The sequence below is a fragment of the Myotis brandtii genome, unplaced genomic scaffold (assembly GCF_000412655.1).
Source record: "Myotis brandtii unplaced genomic scaffold, ASM41265v1 scaffold112, whole genome shotgun sequence".
NCBI classification, from domain to species: Eukaryota; Metazoa; Chordata; class Mammalia; order Chiroptera; family Vespertilionidae; genus Myotis; species Myotis brandtii.
In genome coordinates this window covers 13,955,531-13,976,402 of record NW_005353838.1, presented here as the reverse complement: position 1 = coordinate 13,976,402, position 20,872 = coordinate 13,955,531, and the positions used below count along the sequence as shown (strand labels likewise).

Sequence of the window (20,872 nt, the reverse complement as noted above, 5' to 3'; positions counted from 1 at the left end):
CTGGAATAGAAAAGTCTTAATCACTGATTTAACCTTTCCATGCTCTAACACAGATTTTTAAATTTAAGCATTTTTTCTTCTACAGAAATCAATTATTGGTAATACATTGTTATTCTCCCTTAGCAAATCAAAGAAGCATTTAATCACACATTATAATACCAAAGAAACATGATATAATTTTAAAAATTATTTATATGCTATCTCAGGACAATCAATTGACCTTCATTTTCACTAAAAAAAAAAAGGCAAGAGAAAAGGAAGTTTTTATTAAACTACAAAAAGGGGAAAGGTGGTTATAGAAGCCAATTCAGAAACTAGTTGTCCATCATCTGCTAGAATGTAACTCATGAACTGTTGTCTCCTTCTAATTCCTGTATTTTGTCAGACTTATTGCTTTCTTTGCCCTCTTGATATGTACGGAGCTGTTCCATGAAACCAGCATTTGGACATATGGAAGGCCTTGCATTTTTCACCAAAGAAAAAGCAGTGGCAAATGAGATTTCTTCAGAATTCATCAGGAAGCCTATTACAATTGCAGCTGCCCTGGAAACCCCTGCATTGCAATGGACTAGAACCACTCCATCCTGCAATAAAAATCAAACAAAACTCTTCATTATTAATTTAAGAAAGGTTATTAAATCAATAGTACATTCTTATACTATTAAAAATTATAAAAAACCAGAGGCCCAGTGCACCTATTTGTGCACATTGAAAGGAAATTAATTAGAAGGCGGCCGGCGGGGCAGGACTGGGTGAGACAGGCCAGACACACCCTGGAGCCAATCTCTCTCAGTCCCTCCCCTGCTGGCTGCACCTGTGGTGGCACTGGGGCTTGAAGGGCATCTGCGGAGTGAGCGGGGTCCCTCTGGCAGGTGGGGTCCCTTGGCCTGGCCTGCAGGGATCGGGCCGAAACCCGCAGTCAAACATCCCCCAATGGGTCCCGGAGTGCAAGAGGGCACTCTGCAAAGTTGCTGTCACTCGGCAGCTCCTGTGTTGAGCGTCTGCCCCCTGGTGGTCAATGCGCATCATACCTACTGGCCAGTTGGCCGGTCGGCTAGTCGCTTAGCCTTTTATATATATAGATATTCATCCTATCAATTTATTCAATTATAAAAATACAATTCATTGTAAGGAAAGAATGGAAAAACTAATCACTTGATCAACCAACACCTCCTCTTTCCAACTGCTAGGATTGAAGTGCTTTGATGAGGTCTTTGGAATTCTGAAACAGTATCCTTTGTTAAACTGAAATAATCCAGTAAAGTACACATACAAGCTTAATGAAGAAAACATAACCATAAACTAAACAGAAAGCCTGAGATATTCCATGTACACAGAGTGTTCCCATAAAGATAGTGGCATTAGTTTGGAAATCTCTGTGTAAAATGATCAGCAAGGAAAACAATTTTCTACCTTTAGATATATTCTGGAGGGAAGTTGGACAGCAGTCTGGTGATTGGGGGAGTTGAGGTGTAGGAGGATATAGGGGGGATAAATGGTAATGGAAAATATTAAAAATTAAAAAAAATAAGGTAAACTTATGATGTAGTAAAATGACACAAATAGCTCATGACAATGTGAAGTAGGAAAGGTAACTAGACACCAGCATGAGGTCAATAAATGAATAACGTTTCAAGTAGCTTGAAAATGATACTTTGTAAGTGAAAAGAGACACAGTGTAAGACCAATGCTGATGGGGGTAATATTGCATTAATAATGAATGTGATAGATCTGATGGAACACCACTGATACAGGTTGGCTTGTTTCAGGCTTTTAAAAAGTTAATGTTCTGAATGAAATGTAGTGAACTGTGGGACACACTACAGAACTAGACATTTTAGTTACTTAATTTCCTGATTCTTCTTGTGGTAAAAGATTGAAACAGAGGAAGGGGTAAAAAAAAACAAAACTTAGAACTAAAAACTCTCTACCCAAAGCATATATTAGCAATACTATGTTTATAGTTCATTGACTTATTTTACTTTTGCAAGGCAGTTTTCTCAGATTCATAAATCCGTTGCAAAATTCCTTGCCTAGATCTGTTGTAACAAATTTGCAAGTGCATCTCATTTCAAGAAATCCAAGTGACCCACAACAAAATTAGTTAATATTTTGAAAATCCTCATATCAAAAAGACAATTTCAATTATTTTCTTATCCTATATAATAAAAGGCTAATATGCAAATCGACCGAACAGTGGAACGACTGGTCGCTATGATGCACACTGACACCAGGGGACAGACGCTCAATGCAGGAGCTGCCCCGTGGTGGTCAGTGCGCTCCCACAGGGGAAGCACTGCTCGGCCAGAAGCTGGGCTCACAGGCTGGTGAGTGCAGCGGCAGTGGTGGGAGCTTCTCCCACCTGTGTGGCAGCACTAAGGATGTCCAACTGACCACTTAGGCCTGCTCCCCAAGGGCTCCTAGACTGTGAGAGGGCACAGGCCGGCCTGAGGGACGCCTCCCTCCAGTGCATGAATTTCGTGCACCAGGCCTCTAGTATGTATATATATTTGAGTCATTTCCGGATATTAACTTTTTGTACAAGAAAAGCAAAGCACAAATATTCACTATACACATATGAAACTTTTCTCACTTTGTACAATAGTTCATTTTGATGAGACTGAAGATAATAGTGTAATCACTTAGGCCCGCTCCCCAAGGGCTCCTGGACTGCGAGAGGGCACAGGCCGGGCTGAGGGACCCCCCTCCCCCAACCCCCCAGAGCACAAATTTCATGAACCAGGCCTCTAGTGTGTATATATATTTGAGTCATTTCCGGATATTAACTTTTTGTACAAGAAAAGTGAAACACAAATATTCACTATACACATATGAAACTTTTGTCACTTTGTACAATAGTTCATTTTGATGAGGCTGAAGATATTTTAAAATCATAGTGTAATATCTGATAAAAACTTTCAAATGAACTTTTTAAAAAATATGTTTTTATTGATTTGAGAGAGAGACAGAAAGGGAGAGGAGAGAGAAAGGGATGGAAAAGGCAGAAAGGAGATCATTAGACAAAATTCAATTAAACTGGAGTCTAATGTTAACTGTCATTAATAATCAGGTGTTCCTTACCCATTCAGTTCTTAGAGCACCCTAAAATTCTATTGTTAAAACGCACAGATTCACAATCCCTACTGTGGCCACAAAAATAAATGCACATTAATTTTCATAAATACATTAATAGGACTAGAGCTACCTCTATCCTACAGTCCACTTGAGTAGCTTACAAATTGATCAGTGGCAGGTGGGTTATTAAACTGTCAGAGGAAATCTAAGTACATATATACACGGGCATAGGAAGAGGAGAAATTAATTTTGAAAATGAATATATCATTGAGAAAAGAGCAATTAGAGAACTAAATAGTTGTAGGAATTCATGAAATATTGTTTCATAATGGTTCTTTACATATTCACTACAAAAAGAATAAAAACTAAGTAATGGACCCATATTTTAAAATTTCTGCTTCTGAAGAACTTTGGATCAAAACCAAACTTACCTTCATTTTTGCTTGTTCAATAAATTCAAAACATTCTGGAAAATAAGACAGGATATTGGTTTCGGGCAGATCCAGTATAGAAATGCTCTTATATATAAAGTCACTGAGGAAAGCATTTTCAACTCCATATGCAACATTGAGAATATGAGTCACCTTAAAGAGGAAAAAAAAAAAGGATGATTTTAAAAAATTCTCATGAAGTAGGTTAATTAAAAAGAGGCTGGGATGTTGAGATTGTAACAAGAATACACAATTTAAGCATGAAGCGCACTTAAATAATATTTCCTCAAGAAAGCCTGATCTGATGCTTCATCCCTCACTGAGGTGCTATTTCTATATATTTTCATAGCACTCTCTACTTTTCCCATTATAACCCTTACCTCTTAGAGATTGTCTCCTTCACTGTATTAGAAACTCCACCAGGGTAGGGAGCATGTGTAGCTTAGTCACTATTATTATTATTTCTTTAAATTTAAATTCTTTATTGTTTAAAGTATTACATGGGTCTTCTATTTCCCCCACTGACCTCATTGAGCCCGCAACCCAGGCATGTGCCCTTGACTGGAATCAAACTCAGCACCCTTCAGTCCACAGGCCAACGCTCTATCCACTGAGCCAAACTGGCAAGAGCGCTTACTCACTATTATAAGTGAGCATTGTGAATGAGCAGTGACCTTGGCACAGAAAGTACTTAAAATGTTTGTTTAATAAGTCAATGGATGTCCACATAAAAAACTTAAGAGAAGTGTGTCAGCAGAACAAACTTCCCTTTTGATAATTATTTCCTCTTCGTAAGTACATGGTTCTCCAGTGTGGATGCACATTAGAATCACCTGGTGAGCTTTTAAAAAATATCAAACCCAAAGGCTCTGATGAATTAGTGTGGGTGAAACATGCGATGGCTATGACAGATTTTCTTTCAGATGGTTCACATAAGCAACCTCCTACTCCATATATGCATTCAAGCCCCTTTCCTAGAGCCCGCCAAGCATATGGAAGGAGCCATGGAAAGTCCTTTAAGAGAATCCAAAGGCTACACAGACAAGACAAATGAGTCACTGTTTCTTGTCCTAACATGCTTGTCATTGTATTTATTATTTCTTAGCATATGTCTTAGTTTCTAAAAAAAAAAATTAAAAAATTAAAAATAAAAAAAATAAGAAAATCTTTTTATTGATTTCAGAAAGGAAGGGAGAGGAAGAGAGAGGTAGAAATATCAATGATGAGAATCTTTGATTAGCTGCCTCCTCCATACCCCCTACTGGGGATCAAGCCCAAAACCCAGGCATGTGCCCTGAATGGGAATCAAAACCATGACTTCCTTGTTCATAGGTTGACACTCAACCACTGAGCCACACCAGCCAGGCTGCATCTTAGTTTCACAGAGGAAAGGAGAGGGAGAGGTAGAAACATCAATGATGAGAATCATTGATCAGCTGCCTCCTGCAATCCCCCTACTGGGAAATCGAATCTGAAACCCAGGCACGTGCTCTGACCAAGAATCCAACCATGACCTCCTGGTTCATAGGTGGATGCTCAACCACTGAGCAACACCGGCCAGGCAAGAGCAACAATTTTTACTGGAGGGTGGAACAAAGTGATTTGGGAGAGGCAGGGAGTATAGAAAAGAATGCAACCCTGCCTCTCACCCATGAAGCAAGTGAGTGCTAGGCCCCTTTCTAGGTTCAGGAGATACAGAAATGAGCAAGGAGTAAGACCCTTGCTCTTAAAAGAAGATTTTGAGATGAGAATACATTCTCTGAAAGAATTCAAATGAGGCAATGCGGCGAGTTGGGAGGCGGCAACATGAGTCAGGATAGGCCTTTCTGAAGGTATTACTTTTCAACTGAGACCTTATGACAGAGTAGGCCATACTTAGTTCAGGGCAAGGGGACTGCAAGTTCAGTAATCTATTCCTTCTGGTCCCATAACACTTTGTTCTCCTATAGCTCTTCACACCTCTGCTTTGTATTATTATCCTCAGTAAACATAGATATATATATTTTTTACCTTGTGCTTTTTCAGTGTATCCAGGTCATGAGCAGCATCTTGTGATCCTATAAGAAATAAAGTCATATCACCTTGAACATGAACATAATCATCCTGACTTTTTATCCAATTTTGGCAACAATTCTGTTATTTATTTATTTATTTTAAAAACAACAACTTGGGAGGACCTCATTACAACTTTCTGAAAGACAAGTTGGTGATAGCTATAAAAATATTCATCTGTGTATATGATTTCCCACTTCTAGGAATCTGTTCTAAAAGTTCTGGATGTTATAAAGATCAGCTATCAGGATGTTCATCATAGTATTGTTTGTGATACCACAAAAATAAAGCAAAAACCCAATAATAGGCTGTTTTTAATCTAGGTTTTTTTAAAAAAAATCCAATAATAGGGATTGGGTTAAATAAAAGATGGTTCAATTGTGTAGTGAAATATAAACAGATATTAGATAGGGCATGGAAATATATTCCCAGGATATTAGGTAATAAAAGCAGGTTATAATATACCATCATCCATTTTTGTAATAACAAAAAATGTGTATGCTTAAAATGGGACAGGACGTATATAGAACAAAATGTTAAAAGTGGGGTTACAGGTGATTTTTTTCTTCTTTCTGCTCATTTGTATTTTTTACAAAAAAATATTTGTTTAGAAATTTAAAAAAAGAATATCTTTAAAAAGACTTAGTACCAGCTGGTTTGGGAACACCCAGTAGATTAAAGCAAGCACTGCTGGTCTATAGAATTCCACCCACATTCTGTGCACCGCTAGCACTGTACCCTTTTACAGTTTCTTCCTGTCAAAGTTGCTTTCCAGATTTCCCACACTTGGAAAAGGACTCTTGTTAATAAGCAAATTCTTACAAGTGAATAACTCGTTAAAATTAAGTGAAAAAGTATATACAATGAAAAAATAGGATATTTATTATTCAAGTATTTACTTTCCTGAATTAGGTTTTATTTCCATAAACAATGTTTTTCTTACCTTACCTAATGGGGAAATCTGCCAGCTTCTATGACATGGTTTTAGGTAGCTGAAAGGCCAGTAAGTGGGCTGATTGGTCAATATTCTCTTGGTAATACAAAGCTCACAGGCTCCTCACTGAGCTTTATTTTGCTTAAAAGTTAGCCTATCAAAATATTAACATTTGTTAAAGCTGAATGGTGGATACACAATTGCCTGTTATAGTATTGTCTGAAATTTTCTGTGCATTTGAAATAGTCCATAATTTAAAAAATTCTCAGCTCTCTATCAGAAGTCCTTACCATCTCCAGAGTGGGGGGGAAATTGGATCAAAAAAATTAATTGAAATGTGATGGTTTAACATGTATTCATTTTTTAAATAATAATTCTACTTTGACAAGTCCTTACAAAAAAGAAAGAAAGAAACATGCACTAGAAATTCTTTCCTATTTTCACCCTAAACTATCATATTATATTTATCAAAGCTGGATACTTTGATCATTTCCATTACACACAAACACACACACACACACACACACACACACACACACACCAAAAGGAACAGGTCTATTATATTTCAGAGTTGTCTGCCATATTTTGAAAGTGACTTCCAGAATATGAGTATGTTGATACAAATTTAGTATCCTTTTTAAAAATATATATTTTTTATTGATTTCAGAGAGAAAGTGAATGTGGGTGAGAGAGAAACATCAATGATGAGAGAGAATCATTGATTGGCTGCCTCCTGCATGCCCCACACTGGGGATCGAGCCTGAAACCTGGGCATATGCCCTGATTGGGAACTGAACCAGTGACTCTTCAGTGCCCGACTAACTGAGCCACACCAGCTAGGACAAAATTTTCGACTTTTACAAATGAAGTTCAATTGAAGAAAAGTCCTTAAAAAACTTGTAAAAATATAATCTGCAAAGCCTAGGACAAAAATTCTCACTAACATCTTTTAGCAACCTGTCAGATAGTTCAAGGGCCTATGTGAGATTTTTGAAAGGTAGAAGCTTGTTTGAATTTCTGAACTAACTGAAAAAGACAGGTTATATTTTTAAAAGGCAGAATATATTTTAAACTTATATTTTAGAAAGACAGATTATATTTTATACAAATATATGCATTATATTTAGCTCTCCATTGTCTTTATTCTCCACCAAAAACAAAAGTTAATTGGCAGGTAGTGCTGGGTTGGAGTTGTGTAGTTTTGAAGAGGTGAAAGAAGCTGTTGGAGGCAACCTAGAAACAACCCCCATCTCCAGAAAGAAACCTAGTCTGGTCAGAAACAACCCCTGCATCATTCATGGGGAAGAACTTTAGATGTAACCGTCCAAGGTCCCTCAGGCATGAGGCCCTTGTAACTAAGCAGGAAAAGGTCCCGCTTCCTCTCAGAAGACAGGAGGTTGTGCCTGATGAAAAGATCCCATTTCCAGTTTCACAAGCCCCTCCAGAACTCTCCCAGGATCCTGGGAAGGATCCCAATGCCATTATGAGAAGACTACCTTGATTGTACCCTTGGATACGTCTAGATAAAAAAGTAATAATAAGCAAAATTTAAAATTCTCCAATAATGTTAAACCATTATTACTACAATGGAAGCCAAATAACTGAAAAATGTGCCTGGATATATATCCTTTCGTAGGTGTGCAAGTCCTGGGTTAAGTTTCCAGACTATAAACCCACTTAATTTTTCACTGCTGCACAAACTAGTTGGAGATATTTATTTGGTGAATTTAAAGATAGCTCATGTAACAATTCATACAATACACAACACAATCACAACTCATATGTATACTGCAATTGGTTTGTTTCAAAAATCTTCCACACACAGATACACGTACAACACAAAAGCCCTTTTACAACAACCTCAGAACAACCCTATGAGATAAGCAGATACTGTTACTTCAGCTTTACAGATGGCTTTTAGGGGGACCAGAGAGGATAAATGACTTGCACTAGTTCATCTAGTTAAGTTAGAGGCACAGCAGGGCTGAAAACCTGGACTCCCTGAGGCAGTCTATATGTTCACAGAGAGCAGGAGTCAATCAGACTTGAGCTTGATGTCCAGCTATTAAATACTAGTGTTTTAACCTTGTGCAAGTTACTTAACTGATCTTAAATCCAGATCCCATCTGTAAAATGGAGCTGACGATCACTACTTCAGAGTTTTTAAAAGGAGTGAGATGCTGTGTGTATCTGGCTATTTCTGACTCCCAGTCCAGTGCTTTCACTCAACAATGGCTTGGCTGCATAAATATTGACAAATTATTAATCTTTCCAATTCTTAATTTCTCTAGTCATAAATGAAAAAGAATTCAAACCTGAAAAAATTGTTGACTATTTTATTAAGACTACTGTACCATATTCTTGCCAAGCTAACAAGTTTATACATTTATAACTGTGCTTTGTTTGCTATTTGTGGACTAATCTTTGTATAGAAAAATCGGTATTTTCCATAATGCAAAAAGTCATAAAACCATCAGACTCATAGCTATAAAATAAAGTCCACCTTTTCCTTCACATTCTATAAACAGCCACCATGGACAGATGTGGTCACAGGAAGCATGCCTTCCTCATGGTTTGTAACAGCAGAACAGGCAAGCAAGCACTTGACTATTTCAAGTACTATTCGATAACTTTAAATTCAAACTTGAAGTTTTTCCTAATAAAAGCATGTTTTTCATTTGATTTTTAAAAACTATATCCTTTTATAATAATACTCCCCCCCTCCTCTACATTAATGTGTTATTCTCCAGAGTTAGAAAAACAGGAAGAAAGTTTTTCCTAAAATTCAAATACCAGGTGCTATGTGCTACTAGAATCTATACTTTCTATGGGGGCAGAAACTCCTCTAGCTAGCTGAGGGAAGTCCCGTGTCCAAAAAAGGAAACCTTTTAACTTTTTCGGCAGGACAGCTGATAATACAAACTATCAATATATTAAGGTAAATAATGATAAAATAATATGATCAAAGGACTCAATGACAAATCGATATACTCACCCAGGAGCAACCATGGCTTAATAACGCCAACTTGCAGGTCCAAGCTAAGATCCTGCACATAACCACAACCACCCCCACTGCTCGGCTCTACTTCTTCCACAACATGAATTCTGGCATCTTTCCACGTTTCTATAATTTTCTTTCCAGTTAGCGTTGTCACCCTGGTGCATTGCTTCCTGAGATTATTCCGGGAGAATGCTTTAATTTCCTGGTTCAGGGAGTGCATTACATGAGCGGTGACTAGGAACAAATACAAGCAAACCCAGCCAGCACAGAAAAGGGCTGAACTGCTTGTCCCTTAGAGCTCAGGTATGAATGCAGCCCGGGGAGTGCACAGCCCTCCAGGTGACCGCGGCAGCATCACCCGGGAGACTGACACTTCCGGCTCCTTGCTCCCCGGCGCCTCGATGTAAGACAAACTGTGATTGGCCTTTGAGAAGCGGGCGCCGATTGGATGCCCGTGTCAACTGACAGCCTGCGTTTTTCCTCGTCGGTTCAAGGAATCCGCTGGTGTTCTCTTACTGCCGCTGTTTAAAGCTAGCGTTATTAGTCACGCAGAATGGCAAAATATAAGACTTCATTGGAGAGAGGGCTGGTATTTCGAGCTCTTTAAAAGCAGTGATTTTCGATCTAGGTGGGCGGGTGTCACTTGTAGTGAATGATAGGGGTGACCTGGGTCTTGAGCCCGCTTTACAGTGCAAATCTCCCTGCTTTTAGGCTAATCCAGGGGGGGTGGGGGGTGGGCTACAGCAGACATTCAAAGTTATTTCTCACTCTCTACCCTTCATACTTCCTCTTGTTGCTGTTACTGCCCAGAAGAACGTTTACTACATTAAAAACTATTCGTGAAATAACAATTTAAATCTGCGAAGATATTTTTATTTAAAGTTTTTAAATTGTTTCTGTATGCAGATTGACAAGAGCTTAAACATGTATTTTCTGACTTCCCTCCTACATTTTCACCATCAGTAAAACTGCCGAAGAGCCTTTTATGCAGTAAATATATACACACACTGTAAGAAGCATTGCAGCAAGTCCTTCCACAGAGTTGCAGAAATTCAAGCTTGCATACATCCACACTTACAAAAACAATTATAGAATGATGATTCTGGTTGCAAAAGGATGATTTTTTTTCTGCAAAAGAAATCACAAGATTCCTTTGGAATTTTCCTTTCCCCACATTGGATTTAATGAAAACATTCTCCCAACACCACACATGAAAATTTTTGTTGGGTTGAAACTCTCTAATGTAAAAATAAAATAAAACAAATTTCTCCCGATTGAAAAGAATGATATATCAATCAGCCCAGGCTATCTAGAGGGCACACGCTAAAATGATGAATTGAACAATTTATTTACATAATTTAAACAATCACAGGTTCATAAAAAACAACTCTAACCACAAATCATTCCATATGTTTATCATAAATGAAAAAAATGATGACCAACTATTGAGCTAGGCATTGTGCTTATAAGTAATTTTTAGATCGTCAGTGTTATTCATCTGGTGTTTAATGATGCTTTATATACATTATTCCATTACATCTCACACAAGCCTATTATGTATTTACTATTATAATCATCTACATTTTACAACTGAGAAAATTCAGATGCAGAGAGAGCAAATAACATATCCTACATTACCCTGCTCATAAGTTTATAACCACAAATAATGCCTAGGTTTGTTTCAGTCCAATGCCTTAGCTCTTATTTACTGTGGAATACTGTTCTGCTCCCAAAATAATTGTAGTTAACAAATACTTATTGAGCACATACTATATGCCAGGCACTGTTATAGTCACTGGGGATATGGCAGTGAATAAAACCAAAATCTTGTCTTTTGTGGAGTTTATATCCAAGTGGAGGTGGTAGATGGACAGACGGTGTGTGTGTGTGTGTGTGTGTGTGTGTGTGTGTGTGTGCACATTAAGTCATGATTTAAGTGCTAAAAAAGAAAAACTGTGAAATAAGGGAACAGACTGAAAGGGCAGTGTGCTATTTGTTACAGGTTAGTGAGAGAAGACCCCTCTGATGAAACAAATTTTGAGCAGATACCTGAATAAAGTGAAGGAGCCAGCCCTGTAGATATCTGTGGGGAAGAACTTTGCAGACGGAAGAAATAGCAAGTGTTGGAGATAGGAGTATACTGGTGAGAGGTAGGAGAAGGGGAAGTTCAAGAAACTTCCAGGTCCCTAATGTGGCTTGTGGGGGTGAGTGAAGGGAAGGGTGGTAGGAGATGAGGTCAGAGAGAAATGATAAAGACTTTGGGTTTATTCTGAGTGAGATGGGAAACAACTGGAAGGAAATGGGTAGAGGAGTCATGGATCCTGTGTTGTACCACCCAGATACTCCCTGTTGTCTGGGAGTGCTTTTGGCTCGCAGAGGGATGCCTTGCGTGAGGTTGTGCCCTTCGCAGGAGAGGCCACATGCATGAATGATTGATGAGGGAGCATAAAGGCCTGGCCATCTTAGCCCACCTTGAAGCAGCTCTGAAGGGCCATTCTGAACCTCGTCCAGCACAGCTAGGAATGAACCTGAGGAGGGGAGGTGAAGGATTAAAGAAAACAGACGAGAGAATACAGTTGGGACCAGGTGGATCACTGTGCCTGGATGAGGAAACAGTGACACAGCCTCTAAGACGAAGCTTTATTTTATACTCAGATCACACAAAGTAAAACAAGGGCAAGATGTTTACAATGTTCTTGCCAGTTTCAAATCTGCTTCTTTCCTGTTGTTGCCATTCTCTGAACTCTAGCAAGCCTTGTTTTGGCAGCACTTGCTGCACACCCCCCCCCCTCCCCGGGGCAGCCCACATCCCTTAGCTACCTAGGCCTCAGGGTCCGACTATAAGGTAAAGCTTACAACCATAGCAGTTTGGCTAGAATTGTGCTGGGAGGGCTTTGCCCTCCAAGCTGGGACTTGTATGTGGCTTTGCCACAAGTTAGTCCAAGGCTTGATCCTGTCCGAACACTGTAGCCACTCTCCACACCATTCTAGTTCTAAAGTCCAACATGTGGTTGGCCAAGCCTGTCATTGGGCCCGTATAACCTCCTGAATTCTCCGTTTGACCAATCCAGACCCTCTCCTCCTTTCCACATATATTGATCCCAAGGACACTCCTTAAAATAGTTCTACATGCTAAATTCTACTTCAGTCTGCTTCTAGGGAAACCCAATCGATGACAAATGACATGATACTATGCTTATGCTGCAGAAAGATCTTTTTGGCTGCTGTGAGGAGATGGGGTAAAATGGAAGCAGAGAGATTTGTTAAAAGGTACTACAATGGCCAAGATGGAAAATGACAGTGACTTGAGCTAGAAAGGCAGCAGAGGGGAGGTAACCGGTAATCATATTCCAGATACATGAGAACCAAGACAATAGGATTTATTAGTAGACTGATGAGGGAGATTAGGATAATTCCAAAGTTTTTTGGCCTAAGCAACTAAAGAGTAGATTTGTCATTTACCAAGAAAGGGATGATGTGGAGATGAAAAGTTCAGTTTGGGACATGTTGAGTTTATATGCCTATTATTCAACCAAAAGGAGATGCCAAGTGGGCAGCTGCACATATGAAACTGGACTTCATAGTAGAGATCTCTGCTGGAGATAAAAATTTTGTCGTAATCAGCTTAAAGCTTCCATTTAAAACCATGAGTTTGAATGAGATGATCTAGTTCTGAAGGTTGATAGAGAAGCCCAATGTGTGCCCTCATTCAGGGGTGAGGAAGATGAGGAAGATTAAGCAAAGAAGACTAAGAAGAAGTCCAGGAGATAGGAAAGAGAGGTCTAAGAGTACAAATAAAGAAAGTGTTTCAAGGAGGACAGTGTGATCAGCTGTGTCATATGCTGCTGATAGTGTTGAGTAAGATGGAAACTGAACCTCCCCAGTAAGAACTGATTCGAGGTCCCAGCATTATACAAACACTATCGGATTCAATCCTCATGACAACCCCATGAAGGAGGTAATATCTTCTACATTTTTGAAGAGAAGGACATTTTATTTGAAACTTAAGGACCTAGCATTTGGTCACAGAGTTTGCATTTGTTTGTTAGATTCTACTAATAAGGATAGTTGAACAGAGTTCCTCTTACTCAAAAGCCCATGCTTTTAGTACCACATCACTCTATAGAAGATGTTGCATATTGGTCACTGCAGTCCTTGCTGGTAATACTAACATGCCTGCAGTAGCATCAGGCACTAATACACTGATTCTATTCATTGATTCTATCCAACTCAACTCTTTATTTTACAGAAGAGGAACCAAGGTCCAGAGAAGTAAACTGATTTGCCTAAGTCACATCGCTCATTACACATAGTGAAGTAGAACAAGTGCTAAATATTGAATCAAGTTGACTTGTATGCTTTTCCAAAAAGCCCTTTAAGGGCAAAACTTCTTTACACATAGCTTGCCTGGATGCAGAGGGGTTGGGAGAAGCATCACTCTCAGGCCTGGAGTCCTGATAGAGAAGAAAGAAGAGGCTAAAGTTATGAGACCCAGGCCAGAGGGAGCAGGCAGCATTCCATCCATGGAGGAAGCATTGCTTATGCTGGGACATTATTGATAAAGGGTTGTCCTGAAAGAGGGGGCACATCCTTACAAGGGCTAAGGGACCCTAGATCTGGGGAAAATGGGAAGTGAAGTGAATACAGCCAGGAATATGTTCCCATGCCACCACCCCCACACATTTTTCTAACAGATTTAGAGTGTCTATGCCAAGTGCTATGCTAGTCATTTTCCAAGTGCCACTTCTAATCCTCGCAAAAATCCCACTTTGAGATTAACTGATTGAAATGCAAAAGCTAGTAAACAGTGGGTCCTGGATTGAACCTCAGGTTAGTTGGATCCCAATGCTTACTTTTATCCCATTATGATACACATTCTGACATCTTACATAATAAAATCATCATAGGAGAAAGTAATCTTCATTAATTCAGATATGGCTTATATGGGTAAAAACATAAATAACCAAACATATACTTTACATCAGTGGTCCCCAAACTTATTTGGCCTACCGCCCCCTTTCCAGAAAAAATATTACTCAGCCCCTGGAAATTAATTTTTTTTAAATTTTAATAGCAGTTACTCATTGCCCCCAAATGCACCTGTGGCCATCACCGCCCCCCGTGGATTGCTGCAGCGCCTATCAGGGGGCGGTAGCGCCCACTTTGGGAATCACTGCTTTACATTAAAAATTTTGGCTTGAGTTAACAGTCTCAATTCTGTACCTCACTGAAAATATGCAGACACAGCCTGAAATGAATACAGAAAAAACCCAAACTTCTCTCATGATTATAGTACTGCTACTGTGTGAACTTTTAAAAGACATTTTCAAAAAATTAGTTCAATTAAAGCAAATATGAATGCAAATTTATGAATACAATGCCTCATATGAATTTGTTACTGAAAAGTTTTGATTATACAACATTTTTGTTTATATATGCATGGTTATGGGAATAATAAAAAACTAAAAAAAAAAACAGAAGCAGAAACTTTCTATATTTCCTTCCAAATATTAATTATTTGCATGTCTGTAAGTGATATTTAAGGCTCTCACATGGCCCAAAACAAGTGAGATCTTTTCAAAACCTGGAGAAAAACAGCTTAGGACATAATTCAGAAATTTTGAGTTCTATCCTTTATAATATACATTTTTTAAAATAAGTAGGTTCCATATATTTGTCTAATTCTTTTTTCATCTTTTCTACCTTCTCTCAAAAAGCAAATCATCTTTGTTTTATTTTCTTAAATTAGTAACGTGCTAGATAGGTGGGTTAACTTTATTGCAGTCACTTCTGTGGTTCAAAACCATATAACTAGGAAATAAATCAACCAACAAGCCCTTATGGAGTATCTACAGTGAGCTTCATACTTGGTTAAAGACTGCAACGATGCCCCTCAGAATGGTATTTTATGGAATTTAAGAATATAAGGCATACCATTATTTTATGTACCACCAAGAAAGAAGAAATACTGCCAATTAAACTATTACAGTGTTTAAGACATCATTGATTATAAGATGCATCTTGACTTCAAGGAAGTTAATCATATTGAAAAATGCATTTCAGAATTAATAAAATTTAATAATAACTAAAAATAGATTCTGATTTCCAAGAGCTTACAATTCCATTTGGGAGTGGGGAAAATCAACCAAGAAAAAATAAATCAGAGAATAAGAAAAACAGTATGAGCAAAAGCATAGAAATAAAAAAAAATCATATTTGGGGAAACTTCTTAGCTGTAAAGAAAGTACATGTAGGGAATAAAATTTACACAGTATACTCTCTCCTCTTGTTTGAAAAATTGAAAAAGTCCACTATTGAAAAGTGAACAAAAAAAGTAAAATAAGTAAAACCAAATTAACTTTATCAGAATATATACCTTCGTGATCATCTGAAAGTGGCCAGTCTTTTGGGAATTTAAGCAACTTAAAATGTTTATTTATTGAAGGAAAGGAAAAGGCAAAGAAAAGAAAGGAAACAAAATAAAGAAAAAGAAATTACCTAGCTAGCTAGACTGAAAGAAGAAGGGAGAGAAAGACTGGACAAATAACTATGCCCAATATTATTGAACTAGAGGCCCAGTGCACACAATCTGTGCATGGGTAGGGTCCCTAGGTCTGGCCGGCAATCAGGGCCAATTGGGGCCTTCCTGCTGCTGGTCAGGGCCTTCCTTTGTTCTGCGCCACCCCCTGCTAGTCAGTGCACGTCATAGCGAGCGATCGAACTCCTGGTCTCTTGGTTGAACTCCTGAGGAGACACTTTGCATATTAGCCTTATATATATATAGATACTTTGGGAAAAATATCTCAAGAACTTTTTTTGTGATATACTCTAGATTTGTTTTCTTTTTTACTTTCTTATTTTTATATTTCTACTTTAAAGAGCAGTGATGTCTAAGATGTTCTTGTCATTTATTTTTCAAGGTCAAGTATATTATTGGTCTTTAAGCTTGATTCAGACTACTTTACAATGTTTTTTTTTATATCACTGTACAGTATTACTTTATTTTATTTTTTTATTTTTTAAAATATATCTTATTGATTTTTTACAGAGAGGAAGGGAGAGGGATAGGGAGTTAGAAACATTGATCAGCTGCCTCCTGCACACTCCCCACTGGGGATGTGCCCACAACCAAGGTACATGCCCTTGACTGGAATCGAACCCGGGACCCTTGAGTCCGCAGGCCGACGCTCTATCCACTGAGCCAAACCGGACAGGGTGATACAGTATTACTTTAAAAATGTCTAGAGGTTTCAGGTTCTACCACCATCAAAGATCAGCACTGCATGGGATTTTATTATTATTTTACAAAAAGAGAAGAACAATATAACTTCAGTGTGCATGTGTGCATAGACTCATGTTCATCTATGTGTGTATATGGCTATTTATGTCTTGGTAGCATAAATGACTCTAATTCGAAAGCTGTAGAGTCACACAACATGTGCTCATCTCCATGGTAACCATTTCTAAGATAAATGCATTTCTGAACAATGATCCCAAAATAGTCTGTTACCCGTTTTTGTAGATTTCCATTGTAGCAGCAAAAAATAAATTTGAAAACCTTAATCCACTTCTTAACCAACAAAATTAGAGAGAACAAACATATATCCAAACCTGCAGAGAAACTATGGTTAAGTACAATGAAAATTTCTTTAATACACTAAAGATTTTATTCCATCTGATTTTTATCTTATTGGATTATCTATATTTATTGCTTCTCCTGCAACTTTTTGGCTTCCTACATTTTAGCCATTTATCCCTTATGAGATTTCTTTCCTATAAAATGAAGAGGAAGAAATGATCTCCCAGGTCTTTCCTAGCTCTAAAATTTTATGATTTTATGATCTCTCTACTCAACTTGAACCATTATGAGAACATGAGCTTGGGGAATTAAAAACAATTGAAACCTCAGTCAGGCAATCTTTCCCCTTACTAAGTTAGATAAAAGAGAATTTTAAAACTATTTACCACTCCTATAAATTGAAAATATTTTAGTCTTTTTGTTTTCTTTATTAATGTTGGCTATGAGCCTTTAGAATATCTTAATTTTCTAAAATGAGGACAAATTGAAAGGGGTTCTTGTATTGGGGAAATCCTTTCTGTAGTTTTGAAGATGCTCATTTTGCACATCTCCCCTGCTGCAGTTTTAGTGTCAGAATCCTCCAAGGGATGGGGAAAGTGTGTCCCTCAAATGGACTGGGCTAGAACATGTTTCAGTGGAGAGAATGGTAAAAAGCAGGGCTGATTCTACCCAACCCTTCTCAGTTCTTGGGAAGTGGAAGGCTGATGGCTTGGATTTTAGTATCTTTGCTACTTTCTGTACCACAACAACCACTGGGGCCATTAAATTCTCTATGCTCCAAGATTTATAAGGATAAAGAGGAGGTAGTTTCCCTAAATTTATTCAGAGCCGGCTTAGGCTGATTTGTGACACCATTCTTTTCCTTTGAGAGCAATCCTTACTTTAGACCCAAATCCTTTAAAATTCATTTCCTGCCTTGGGAATATCACATCTTCTCTCACAGCATATCTGAATGCTGACAAGTCCTGCTCTGGGAAATTTCTTCTTTCTCTTATCTATGCAGAGGTGCTCCTAACAGCGCACCCTGCCCAGACCTCCAAGACCATCACTGTTATTCTTGTCCAAACCTAGACTCACTCCCAAATATACTAACTCCTCTTATGCCTATCAATCTAATCCATGCTAACAAAAGAAAAGGAGAGGCTGGAGAATTTGCATCTACCTTTAGGATACAAGTACATTTTGAAAGCAGCCCTTTGCAAGACAGTGCCATTACATTTTTTTGGCTAAATTAAAAATTTTAAAGCATAGAGCAGCACCACAGAATGCCTGAAAAAGGGAGGGTTTTGGCAATGGCCTCTTCAATCCACGAAAGAGATGGTTTAGGTATTGGGCTCTGAGGGTGCTGCAGATAATAAAAACATTTTAAAAAAAGGTTTTTTTCATTTTGGTCCCCACAGGCTGGTGAATTTTGTACCTCAAAGGCCCAGCTCTATCAGTCATTGTCCACAGGCCAAGTGTGGCTTGAAACTGCTGTGCCTGCCTTGTCCTGACTTCTTGTCAGGCCAGCAAGATTCCAGGTACTCCTCTCTGGAGGCCATTTGTCTGAATCACTTATTCTTGGGGTATGACTCTAGTACGTTTAAGGGGCCCAAAAAATAGTTTAGTATTTCATCTACTTCCTCCCTTCTACTATAGAGTCTGAGCTGAGGATAAGTAATACTGTAATACTTTTAATACCAACAGCTTATAGTGTTACTCATATCACATCAAGCTGGTGATCTACTTGGTTTCATTATAGGGCCCAGGCTACCAATAAAGACGTACTTTTTTGTTCTCAAAAGCTAATAGAGGGCCAAAAACTTCTATCAAAAGCCCTAACAAGCCCTAGCTGGTTTGGCTCAGTGGACAGAGCAACGGCCTGTGGACTGAAGGGTCCTGGATTCGATTCCAGTCAAGGGCGCATGCCCGGGTTGTGGGCTCGATCCCCAGTGGGGGGCATGCAAGAAGCAGCCAATCAATGATTCTCTCTCATCATTGATGTTTCTCTCTCTTCCTCCCTCTTCTTTTCTGAAATCAATCTATAATAATAAAAATGTAATATGCTAATTAGACTGGACAGCCAAACGACCTTCTGGACATCCTTCTGGATGACTTTCCAGACGAAGCCGGGGCTGTGAGGGCCGAGGCAGAGGCAGTCCCAGCGGCTGCAAGGGCCGAACCCCTTGCACAAATTTCGTGCATCGGGCCTCTAGTAAAAATATATTTATTTTTTTAAAAAAGCCCCAACAAGCAGCAGGTATACAACAGGTGTCAGTAAGACCTAGATATTTGTGTGTTTTTTTTTCATTGACATGAAATTGCTTAGACCAGGGGTGGGCAACCCCTGGCACGCCAGTAACTTTTGCTGGCACGTGAAACCCTCTCTTATAATCTTCCATTTACAATTTTTTTCTTAAAATCGACTTTTTTATTTTTCAGATATATTCAGTGTAGGTGCATCTTAGATAAACAAATAATTTTACATAACAAGTTATCTTAAAGACCATAGACATGGATTGACGAGAGAGGGGAAGAGTAATTTCTATGCCTCTGCCTTAACTCTCCCTGCCTTCCTAGATCCGACCAGTGTTTTGGTTTCATCCACATACACTTGTGAATCTTTGTTCTCAGTGATGAATTTTGTTAAGTCTCATAATAGGAGTAGCCTGATGGAGGAAAGTAGTAGCTCATGCATATCTCTGAAGGTCACGAAATATAAACCTGATGTAAAATCTCTGTCATCAGTGATGCAGCAGCAAAAGTCCCACTGGTAATATCAAACGGAGTCATAAAGTTTTCTGTTGGACTATCAGTGTACATGTATACATTAAAAAAATAAATGTATTTTTCATCATCATATACTGTGTTTTTGTTGCTCGAATGAATTTTATTATTTCTTCAAGGTTCTTCACATACGTACACCTTCAGAGATATCAAGTAGGCGTAACATGTTCTCAAAAAATTAGGGTTGGCACACAGAAGAATTTTGAGTCAGAGATTTTGCTGGTTTTGGCACGCACTCACAAAAAGGTTGCCCACCCCTGGCTTAGACATTTCTTGGTGTGGGTGTGCTATAACTCCTATAACTATCCTCTATAACAAGGTTGTACTAGTATCTAATCCATGTTATTATAAATAGTACCATTGTATGCAATTATTTTCTTTTGCTTAGGATTTTTTTCTTAGCGAATATTTCCAGGATTTGAATATTCAAATCAATGTATGTTCATATTTAGAAGGTATGGATATTTTGAATGTTATTTTTACATATGTCCAAATTGATCTCCAAAAGGGTTACAACACTGTATTAAAGTGCCCTTTTTACCACAAAAACAGTTTATTTTTAAACTTTAGTTTTCTTTCTCTTATTTTCCACAGTATAGAGTGTTGCTGCTCTAAATTTGGGGAGACAAGTTTTTCCCCCCACATTGTAAGTTCATGAAGAAAATACAGTTTAGATTTTTTTGTGTGGTATAGAAAGAAAAGGCATTTGATATCACAAACAATACAAAATTAGAAAAATTAATATTTCTTTATTTTATTATAGCTCTTTTCTTACAATGAATCTTAGGCTTAACTTAAAATTTATTAAACAGAAATCACATGAAGAGTATATATTTTAAAAAAATTTTTTTTTTATTGATTTCAGAGAGGGAGAGGGAGATAGAAACCTCAATGATGAGAATCACTGATTGTTGCCTCTTGCATGCCGCCCTCCCTCCTGAGGATTGAGCCCAAAACCCAGGCATGTGCCCTTGACCGGAATCAAACCCTGGACCCTTCAGTCTACAGGCCAGTGCTCTATCCATGAGCCATGC

At 38.3% G+C, this 20,872-nt stretch overlaps 1 protein-coding gene across 1 annotated transcript; it reads right to left on the bottom strand.

Moving 5' to 3' along the window:
* Nucleotides 1-246: 246 nt before the first annotated feature.
* DUSP19 (dual specificity phosphatase 19) lies at nucleotides 247-10,616 on the bottom strand. Its single transcript, XM_005857662.2, has 4 exons — nucleotides 9,488-10,616; nucleotides 5,517-5,563; nucleotides 3,507-3,659; nucleotides 247-584 (listed from the first exon to the last, which is right to left on the bottom strand). The coding sequence occupies exons 1-4, from the start codon at nucleotides 9,711-9,713 to the stop codon at nucleotides 345-347; spliced, it is 666 nt and encodes a 221-aa protein (XP_005857724.1). The 5' UTR covers nucleotides 9,714-10,616; the 3' UTR covers nucleotides 247-344.
* Nucleotides 10,617-20,872: the final 10,256 nt, after the last annotated feature.